The following is a 10,699-nucleotide window of genomic DNA, read 5'->3' on the forward strand; positions in this document are numbered from 1 at the left end:
CCTCAAGTAGTCATAAGAGGAACTGCAGTTTTTGGTGCTTCAGTGTTGGCTTCATTTCTCAGCCCTGGAGGTTGCTGCTTGATACAGATGAACAGGGGCATTTCTGATGTTTCTCCAAAGATCTTTTAATGATAAAATATTAACAATCATTTAATGTTTGATCAATGACTAAATATGATTTCCGTTGGGCTTTAGATAAATTTGTGGTGTGTGCAGATGTTATCATTGTCATCAGTGCTGTTTTCCAAAGCCTTGCAGCTACATGTGATGTGCTGGCGTATAATTATGCTTCTTTTTGTGTTTACACTGAGTCATTAGTGCCAGAATGCTGCTCAGTTTGCCTTTAAATAGACAATCATGTCTCTTCCTTTTATGCCAACCTAAGATTTAGGATCTGCCCTCCCTCACTCACTCCCCCAAAGCAACCTGCAGGCTTCTGGCTTTCTATCCATGGTGACTATCTTACACAGTATATTTTACCTTTAGTTGTGCTAGATTCACCCTGTAGTTTAACTCCCTGTATGCTTTCTATATAGTTTAATAACGGCTTGTTTTGTAGTAGCGTAATGTACATTTTAATTTAGTGTAGTAGTGACATTGCTGTGGTTAACTGTTTCAGAAGAGAAGAGTTTATTCCCATGTTATTATTGTAAGAATCTTCTATTCTATTCTATTCTATTAGATTACAATCTCTCTATAACAAGTTTCAACCTGTCAGAAATACAATTTGGCATTTCTGGTGAAGGGACCCAGTTACAGATTGATATGGCCAAATGAGACTACCCTTTTAAAGGATTTATGAATGGTTTATAACTAGTTTATTAATTAGCTTGTTAACAATATATAAATGGTAGTAACTCATTAGTAAGACTAGAAAATGCATTTCCTGTGGAAAATGCGTATGAATGCTGAGAGATGAATGAGTTTTCTGAAGCAACTGCTAAAGCAATGCTGAAGTGGATGAATCAACTGCTGAAAAGCAACTCGTAAGCTGAAAGTTGAATTGCCTAAAATGGTTGAAAAAATTGCTAAATTGTTGCTGAAAAAAAAGTGAAAATACTGAAAGCTAAAGTGTAACAGTTGAAGAGTTGGAGAAGCTGAAGTCAGTACCTGAAGAACCTTACAAATATTATAATGTTAAATCTTAATTTCATTATCTGAACAATCTGAAATGTATTAAATTGGAAGAAATTGCTGAAGTAATGCTGTACATGGCTGAACAGAAAGAAATCTTAAACTGGAGGTTGAATGGCATGAAATGGCTGGCCTCATTTGTTGAAGCAAAGTGAAAAAAACAGTACAAAATTGTACAAAAATGTACAAAACAGCAAAATCTGTAATTTGAAAGCCAAATGGCCTGAAATGGCTGAAAAATACCTAAAGAAGAAATAGATAGATAGATAGATAGATAGATACTTTATTTATCCCTTAGGGGTTGATAATAATAATAACAGTTAATAATAAATAGTTCAGATCACATCCTTAGTTCATATCCTTAAATGTACACTGTAATGTACAACCAAACTTGTAAGCTCAAATCTGAATGAGATTTCTGAAGCAATGGTAAAATGGGTGAAAAAGCAGCTCATATTAATTGAAGTACAGTGCTTTGAAAAGTTAGATGCCGAAATATTAAACTGGAGTAGCTGAAAGATGAAGTCCATTAGCTGCAAAAGACGAGAACTGGGACATGTTATCTGCCTGCATTCCTGTCTGTATAGAATCAGTTAGAATGACAAACTGAAGTTAACTGTCTTCATGTTGGAGCAGTCTGTAGCTGGACTTTGACAGAAATGTCATTAAAGTTGATAAATACGGCAGACAGTCTCTAATCAACTGATTTGAAACAGCTGTGTGCCCCCTACCCCCACCCCCTGCACTCAGAGGTTGCCATGGTGATTTTGACTGCTTATTTACTGTACTGAGTGAGACAGGGATTCAGCTGAAATATACATCTCAAACTCAGGCTTCCCAGTAAAATATAGTAGTATAAAGGTATATATTTTCTGAGAGAGTAGACTCTACTGAATGCAAATATTTGTCAGTGGGCCCAAAAATGGGTTGGGGACAAAAATTTTCTGAAAGAAGACGAATTATCTTGGTTCTGGTCAAAAAACTTTGTCTGAGCAGTGAATTGTGTGCCTGTGAGGACAAATTAAACAGAGATTTTAAGACCAGTTTAACCCCTTCTCCCACTCTAGCTGTAATGTCATCCCCTCTTACCTCCTCCCATAGATACCCATTTTAAATTCAAAAACTGTACATAATATCAGCAACATTATCACACAATCAGTGCCACAAGACTCTCCTGAACATGTCTGTGTGGTTTAGGTTTTCTTAGGAAAGATGTGGAAACAGGAGCGAGTTACAAAAAAGTGTCAGTTCTGCTTTTCTCAGAAAATCTGCTCCTGAATTTGTATTGCAGTTTATGTGAGAGTTGGAGGGTACTACCATCACTCTCTGTGCTTAGGTAGACACTTTCTTTGGAACAGGACAAATTTGTCTACAAACTGGGAAGAAATTATGTGGGAAGATTTAAATATGTGGCCACAAGGACAAATTACGCATCATTTTTTCAGACGAGTTTGAGAGCTTCTTCCACTCTAGCCCTGAACATTCCGCGCAATACACACCCATTATAAATTCAAAAATGATCAGAAAAAAGCATAAAACTAAAACAGTGATAAATCAAAAACTGTTCAAGATATCAAAAAGTTCAATACAAGCTTAATAGTTAAAAGTCTTGTGAACATTTTAAAGTTTGAATAAATTCTGTAATTGAAAGTCTGCTGAAGTAGTTGAAAGAGGCTGAAGTTTTCAAGGATTTGAACAGTCTCTCCATTCATTTGAATAGTAAAAAAGTAGCAGAAAAAGCTTAATATTTTGAAAATCATAAATAGTAGAAAAAAGTTGTATACAAGCATAAATTTGCTGAAGGAGCTGAACGTTTTGATAGTTGAATGGTTTCTGTAGGGAAAAAGTATGAAGGAGTAGTTAGATGCTGTATATGGGCGGAAGAAAAAGAATAATAAAACATAAAGTTTCAAATAACATGGCATTCACACTAATAATAATAATAAATAATAAATAATAAAGTATAATGATTTGAAGAACAATAGTGTGAATGCCTCAGCACTGTGTTATAATTTGTTTATAATTATAATTAATAATTTGGGATTTATAAAGTGTTAACGACCAAATTGATAACCTAACTATAAAGCATTTATAAATCCTTTAAATCCTAGGGTAGCCTTATTGTAAAGTGCTACCGAAAAAGAAAATCACTCCTCTGACTTTTCTACAGTCTAGATTTATTACTCCTCTGTCTTCCTCAGTTCAATCTGTAACATGAGAGACGGCAGTAGAAGAAGTACTCAGGTGACTTCCTGAAGAACCACAGCAATGTCTCCAGTTAAAGGTCCCATATTAAATAAAGGTAGATTTCCACATATTTTTTATTATCAAGCAGGTCTAGGTTCTATATTAATACTGTGAAAGTATCAAAGCCTCAGTCCACAGAGAAATGCACACAGCCTGTATTCAGAAACTGAGCCTTTAAATTAGCCATCGGGACTTCTGTAACTTTGTGATGTCACAACAAAGCAGTCATTGCTCTCAGCCATGCCCCAAGCCCCACCCACCTGAACCCATCATCCAACCTTGCAGGATTTGGTTTCTCTGAGTGTTTACCTGAAATAAGTATTTTATTGGATCACTCAGAAAACAGTCAGCCAATCAGAAGAGAGGCTCAGTGTCTCCTCTCTTCTGATTGACTCACCGACCTGTTGTTACTAGAGCTCCAGAGAGAAGCCTGAGAGAGGAGATATAAAACTACACTGAGATGGTTTTTGGTTCTTAAAACCACAAATATATCTTCTTATTGATCAAGACTTAGAATGAAACACTGGAGAAGAGTAAAATATGGGACCTTTAAAAATCTTTAGCATCTGAATAAACTTGAAATAACCTAAACCACTTCATTCATTTCTCTAGATGTGTACACACCAACTGTTGTTCAGATTGTTGTTGTCCTGATCTATGAATATCATTTTGTAACCCAGATTATTCTTCTTGTATTATTGTATTCTATGGCATGAAATGTATGTAACCTCTGTGCTGCAAGATAAAGTAGAATTTATTTTACTATTATTAACTCAACATTAACTCCTCAACCAGTTGTGACTGAAGTGCTTACCTTTCATTTCTGCCTCCAGCTGTAGATCGACTGTCCAATCTAATGATGTCATCAGGGAGCAGTGATGGAGCCGTCAAACTGAACCCGGCCACATCTGTTCAGGCGCTGTCTGATGAAGTGATAGTCCCAAACCACACAACCCAAACAGACCATGACTTCCAAATACCCATCACCAACATAGATGATATTTTATTAGAAGTGAGCCTCTGCAGTGACACAAACACACACACCAAACCCCCCAAGGAAATATTATCCAATGAGCATGTATCAAGCCAACATGCTGTACCCCTGTCTGAGGGGGCTGGGATTCAGTTTCCAGTCCAGACTAGTCTCCTGGACAGCTCTGTCTTAGATACAGGAAATGAGAAATGTGTTGTCCTCCCTGTGGAGACAACACATGTCCTCCCTGTGGAGACAACACATGAGAACCAACCAGAAGAGAACGCTGGTTCTAAACACATGTACCCCACAGGAGAAGACAGCGATTCAAACAGTGAGTCCACCACTGACAGTAGTGTAGTGGCCAATAAGAATGCTGAAAGAGGTGGTGGTATTCATGAGCCCTCCTCAGATGAGGAAGAAGTGGAGTTTTGTTGCTGTGATGCCCAGAAACCTGCTGCTGATGGACACTCACCAAACAGGTCTTCACCTGTTCAGCCTGCAAGCAGTCAGGATACAGAGCTGGATCAGACCTTCGATGTGAGGCGGGGTGACTCTGATGTCTCAGTAAGAGACAAAGAGCAACCATGCCAGTTTTCCAACAGTCCAATACCTGTGTCCTCTACAGAGTGCTATGTTAATGGTGCTATTGAACCCTGCGACAAAGCTAAAGAATGTGTGGCATCTTGTCCTGGTAGCTTAAGCCCCTCCCCACCAGATACCCACAGTCTCACACAGGAAGCAGATTCCTCCCTCACCTCAGATTTACTGAAAAAGTTAAATATAAAAAAAGCCCTGTCACCTTCAGTGGAGTCAGAGACCTATGGTTCAAGCCTCAGCAGATCAGACACAAAAGTCTCAGCAACAGTGATAAACAAAGAGAAAGTCCTGACAGGTAGAACTAATTTGAACACCCAGACTAGCTCCTCACTGAAGAATACCTCTGGCCTGAAGCTCCTTGATATCCCAGACAGTCCTGTGTGGAGCAGCATCTTAAAACTTCCATCTGAATCACAAATCAGTCCAAAAACAGCTGCTCCCAAACTGAAAGGCCTGAGTATCAAGAGTAAGAACAAGTCACAGGAGGAGCCGCTCCAAAAACCAAGTCCAGCTCCTTCAAACATCGACGCTGCCTCGAACCAGTCAACACAGTTACCATCAGTGACAACCAGATCCAGCTGTTTGAGGACCAGTAACCAGCCTGATGTGAACAGCTGCCTTGCTTTGCCCAGAGTAAGTGAGAGAAGGCAGGTTAAATCTGAGCACAGAGATGTACAACTGACCATGGAGAAGAGCGTCCATGTAGGTTCCAGATCTCAGGGCCAGTCCCACCAACCTCCCACTCAGAGGACATTTATAGAGGTTCAGCTGTCTTCTTTATCTGGTTCATCATCACCAGTTGTGGCTAACAGTGAAACAGTAAATTCAGGCTCTAAACTCACTCAGAGAGGAACAGAGGTGAGATCAGCACCTGTTCTTTCTGCTGCTGTTTCCACTGTAGAGAAAACAAACGCTGTGGTCCGTAACACAGACTTGAACTCACTGTGTTCTACTAAAGAAACTCACTCAACCACAAAACCCTCAAAGCCTAGTACTGCTGTGGAGACAGGTGAGACCCTGAAGTCCAGCACATCCAGACTCTACATAAAGACGATGGAGAGACGAAGCTTCTCAACAGACGCTGCAGTGTCTGCAGGCTATAATCCCTTCTCTGTCCGACATAAGATAAAGTCTTTTGAGAACCTGGCTAACTTTGACCGGCCTGTAGCTAAAAGCAGTGACATTCAGTCTCACGCCCTGACGTACAGATCCTCACTGAACCAGAGGATCGCTGGTTATATGGACTTGGTGAATTCTGTTGACTGTCGTGCACGGCAGAGAAGTTTTAGTTCTTATGTGGAGACTCTGATAGCGACCACACCCTGCTCTCCTCCTCTTGGTAAACCCCCCTCGAACATTACACTGATGAACCTTGACTTTCCACATACACGCTGTAACACAGCTCCCCTGTTGGAGGACGGTCCTAAGGCTGAGGCTCCCAAAGCTCCAGATGGATTTACACCACAGACCCCTCCAGTGCTGCGGAGGAAACATGGCAGACTTCCCCGCAGCAGGCTGCAGCAGCTCAGGGCTCTCAGTATGCCTGAGCTCGAGAAGCTATGCACAGAGGACTTTACCAAAGGACAGGGTACAGCAGTGGAAAAAACTGAGGTCAGCATCCAGCCCACAGAGACTGAGAGCTCCCCTCCCTCTGCAGCCCCGACAGATGTGGATGTGATCAGGGTGAGCCAACGTGATCCTGGATCTTCTGAAGAGACTCCTCAGGAAACCCCAGAGACCCATGGACCACAGCCTGGCTGGTCCATCAGGTGAGGAGTTCAATTAAAAACAGCTGATTTTGAATCTTTTCTATCCATTGAAGCCACTGTGAGTAGGAGTTGAAAATGAGTTTCGTATCAGCTGTGCAACAGCACAAAGCTGTTGAATACATCTTATTACAATCTGTTTATCAACCCCAGATCACATTCTGTGAGTATAACTGGAACAGTGTGTAGGATTCAGTGACATCTAGTGGTGAGATTGCAGATTAAAACAGAAATGCCCACAGGATCATTGTTGCTGTCACCTCTGACCCTTTCTCTCCCTGAAACATCAGGCTCTGAAACCCCCTCATTTAGCAACGCAACACAAAGCAGTTAGTCACAATCAACAGAAGGGGTGTCAAATGGCACCACACAGGTGAGAGCCAGAGCCAGAGGCATATTGATTTTGCGTTGTTTGTCTGTCCATCCCATTCTCATGAATGTGATATCTCAGTAATGCCTTGACCAAACAGATCTTGCACAGCTGTCCAATTGGAATCAAGGACGGACTGATTAGATTTTAGTGGTCAAAAGTGACCTCACAAAATGCAGTTTTGGCCTTGTGAATGCAAAATCTCTGTAACGCCTTCAAAGAACTTATTTAAATTTAGTACAAATGTTTACTGGGACTCAAGGATGAACTGAAAGATTTTGGCGGTCAAAGGTCAAGGTCATGATGACATCACAAAATGCGGTTTTGGCCTTTTGAACGCAGTGTCTAGAGAACTCCACAAGGGAATCCCTTCACATTTGTTACAAATGTCCACAGGGACTCATGGACAAACTGATTAGATTTTGGTGGTCAAAGGTCAAAGGTCAAGGGCAGTGTGACCTCATAAATCACTTTTTAGCAATTACTCAAGACTTAACACATTGATTATGACAAAATTTCACACATGGTTAATTTTTTATATAATTCTGGATTAACAGGGATGTAACTTGAAACCAGTCTGAGTGGCAGAGGTAGACAACCACGAGGTGGTAATCATTCAGATGATTCTGCTCATATTGTAAGGCAGTTACAGATTGCCCCCTCTTTCCTTATGTGTTACTTGTTTTTTATTTTATTTTTGATTACAGCATACTGATTGGTTAGTGAGCATGATGCACTCACACGTGAACAGCGCTTGCTTGCTGTTTTGTGGCTATAGAGTCCACAACTCAGCTTGGGTTAGATCACTGATGTACTGTATGCATGTATGTACTGTTGTATGTTCTCTACTCATCTGCTGAAGTGAAGTAAAGTTCATAAATGTAAGATTCCCTGTCGTGCAAAGTGTTTTCACCCATGCACATCCAGGTGAAGTAGCCTAGTTTAAGGGGTCAAAGCACGACAACTGGTGTCAGAAGTGGGATATCCAAAACTTACATCCACCTGACAGAAAAAAAAATTATCCGAGCTAGCTACCCAGCTGACCGGATTCAGAAGCTTCATGTTTCAACACTTGCTGGTTGCTAGCCGTGGTTCCCAGCATAGAAGACTGTTAATGTGCACTAATCACCGAGCAAGATTGCACTCGCCTATTTAGTGGAGCAGCGCACCAGCAGGACTTACTACAGTAAACACAATACTCTGATAATGACAATAACAGGTCCTTAAAGTAAAGACTGATACATAAAAGACATTGCTTGCAAAAGTTGAAATAAGTGGAACAGGCAACTAAACAAATAAATTGAAAATAAAATAAAAAAAAGAGAAAAGAAAAGAAATAATTACATAAATGAGAACAAGAAAATGATAAGTAAGACCAAGAGACAGTGGTCATGGCCACTTTGCAGCTGAGCTGAATCTAATCAATTAGCAGGCTTGCAACTCTGGCCCCAACATGAGGAATGTCAACCCTGAACCTGACAGCAGGCAGAGAGACACTAGGGACTATGGGCATGAAAACCCAACGCTTGTTTCCCCACCATGATGACCAGAGGCTAAATAGCTCAGGCCACAACAATCAGCACACTCTGCAGGAAGTACCTCGACCTAAACTTGCCACATTTGACACAAATGATGACTGAGACTCTTTCTTGTTGCCATTTGAGCATCAGGTCAGGAAGTATGGATGGAGAGCTGCAGAATGAGTGGACAGGCTGCCCGAGTGCTTAAGAGGAGCTGCAATACAGTATGTCCACTCACTGCCAGAGCATACAAGGGAGGATCATGGCCTCTTAGTAGAGCAGCTAACCCAGTGCTTTGGAAAAAGGGACCCCCCTACCACAGTAAGGAGGAAGTTGGGAGAACTTCAACAAGGTAGAGAGATCAGCTGAATTTGCAGAAGAGGTGCAACACCTCATCACACTGGCATATCGATCCATGGAGACCAGCTGCAGGATCAACTGGCAACTGATGCCTTCCTTAAAGACCTAAGAAATCAGAGTGGCCTACGAAGTAATGAACCGAGATCCATGCTCTGTCGCAGAGGCTCAAAAGTGTGTGGAGGCTCATGAACATAACTACAAAGCTACTGTAGGACGCTAAACTGAAATAAAGAACAGAAGGAGGCGCATTTCTTGGGCTGATGATGAAGACACGTGACGACTTCACTGCTACCTCTCGCAGGACTCAGGACCCTTGTTCATACAGTATGAACATTTCCAGTCTACACATACAGAATGCCAGCAAGTTAAAGCAACAAAACAACTTCCTCTGCTATTAGAGACTGAGTTGAACCATCCTCAGGTGGCCTATGTTTACACGCAGCTCCCATACGTGAATCTGTCCTCCTTGGATTAGAACTAATGAAGTCTCATGATGTTGTCATCCACACCCGTGGCAAAGTTTTCATTGGAAATGAACTTGTGCCCTCCAGAATAGTAAGAGGGGATGGATCAGACTATTGTATTGATAGAGTGATCCTAGAAGAGACCACCACTATACCAACAACTTCAGAATGTGTTGTGTGAGGCGAAGTGGAGGACCCCAGGCCAGGGGTTCCAGCTGTACTAGAGCCTTTGAAAATCACAGAAGCTGTAGCCTCCAGAATTGTTGCTACCACCATGGAGAAGCGGGTGCCAGTCCAGTTATGCAACCTCTCAACCAGCAAAGCAGCCCTGCCAAAAAGAGCATGCCTTGGGCTCTTTGTTGAAGCTTATCCTGAAAAGCTATCATGTTCAACTCAATCCCTCTTCGCCAATGGTGACTCTGACCTGGGTTACCTGTCTGCTGTCACACACAATATTGACACAGGACAAGCCTGTGTGCCAACCAGTGAGAAGAACACCTCTTGGATTCCAAAGTGCAGAGGAAACGCATCTTCAAGCCATGCTTAAAATAGGTGTCAGTACACCATCGTCAGAGTGGGTCATTTTAGTATGCAAGAAGGATGGAGGTGTGCAGTGGTGTGTAGATTACCACTTCTTGAACAAATAGCAGTGGATGACAAGGACCGTGAGAACACTGCATTCATCACCCACATGGCAATGGAACTCATCCTCAGAGGACTTCAGTGGGAAACATTATNTCAGCCCTGCCAAAAAGAGCATGGATGGAGGTGTGCAGTGGTGTGTAGATTACCACTACTTGAACAGATAGCAGTGGATGATGGAACTCATCCTCAGAGGACTTCAGTGGGAAACATTATTGATCTATCTTGACGATGTCATCGTCCTTGGCAGAGGAGTTGATGAAAGCCTTGCCCGGCTTGCACAGGTCTTCAAGTGTCTCCACAGCTATGGGTTGAAGCTAAAGCCGTCAAAATGTCCAAAAGTTCTCTTCCTGGGCCACGTCGTGAGTGGTGACGGGATCCGCCCAAACCCAGCTCTGGTCAGGGATGTACTGCTCTGGGAGTTGCCAACAGCCTGCAGGAGCTGTAATCTTTCCTCAGGCTGTGTAACTACTGCTGCAAGTTTGTTCCAACTTTTGCAGAACTAGCAAGCCCTCTCCACGGCCTGCTAAAGAAGGGAGCTGCATTCCTGTGGACAGATGAGCACCAGATTGCTGTCAAGCAGCTCAAGGAAAGGCTAACAACTACACCAGTGGTGGGGTACC

The 10,699-nt window shown here is 42.0% G+C and overlaps 1 protein-coding gene across 1 annotated transcript in view; it reads left to right on the top strand.

The window, feature by feature from the left end:
• pdzd2 (PDZ domain containing 2) overlaps positions 1 to 10,699 on the top strand; it is a 76,247-nt gene that overhangs the window by 46,117 nt on the left and 19,431 nt on the right. The window contains 1 exon segment of the mRNA XM_022753008.1: positions 4,215 to 6,723. Within this exon segment, the coding sequence (XP_022608729.1) occupies positions 4,215 to 6,723 (2,509 nt within the window).

The sequence above is a fragment of the Seriola dumerili genome, unplaced genomic scaffold (assembly GCF_002260705.1).
Source record: "Seriola dumerili isolate Sdu_G_001 unplaced genomic scaffold, Sdu_1.0 BDQW01000017.1, whole genome shotgun sequence".
Classification (NCBI taxonomy): domain Eukaryota; kingdom Metazoa; phylum Chordata; class Actinopteri; order Carangiformes; family Carangidae; genus Seriola; species Seriola dumerili.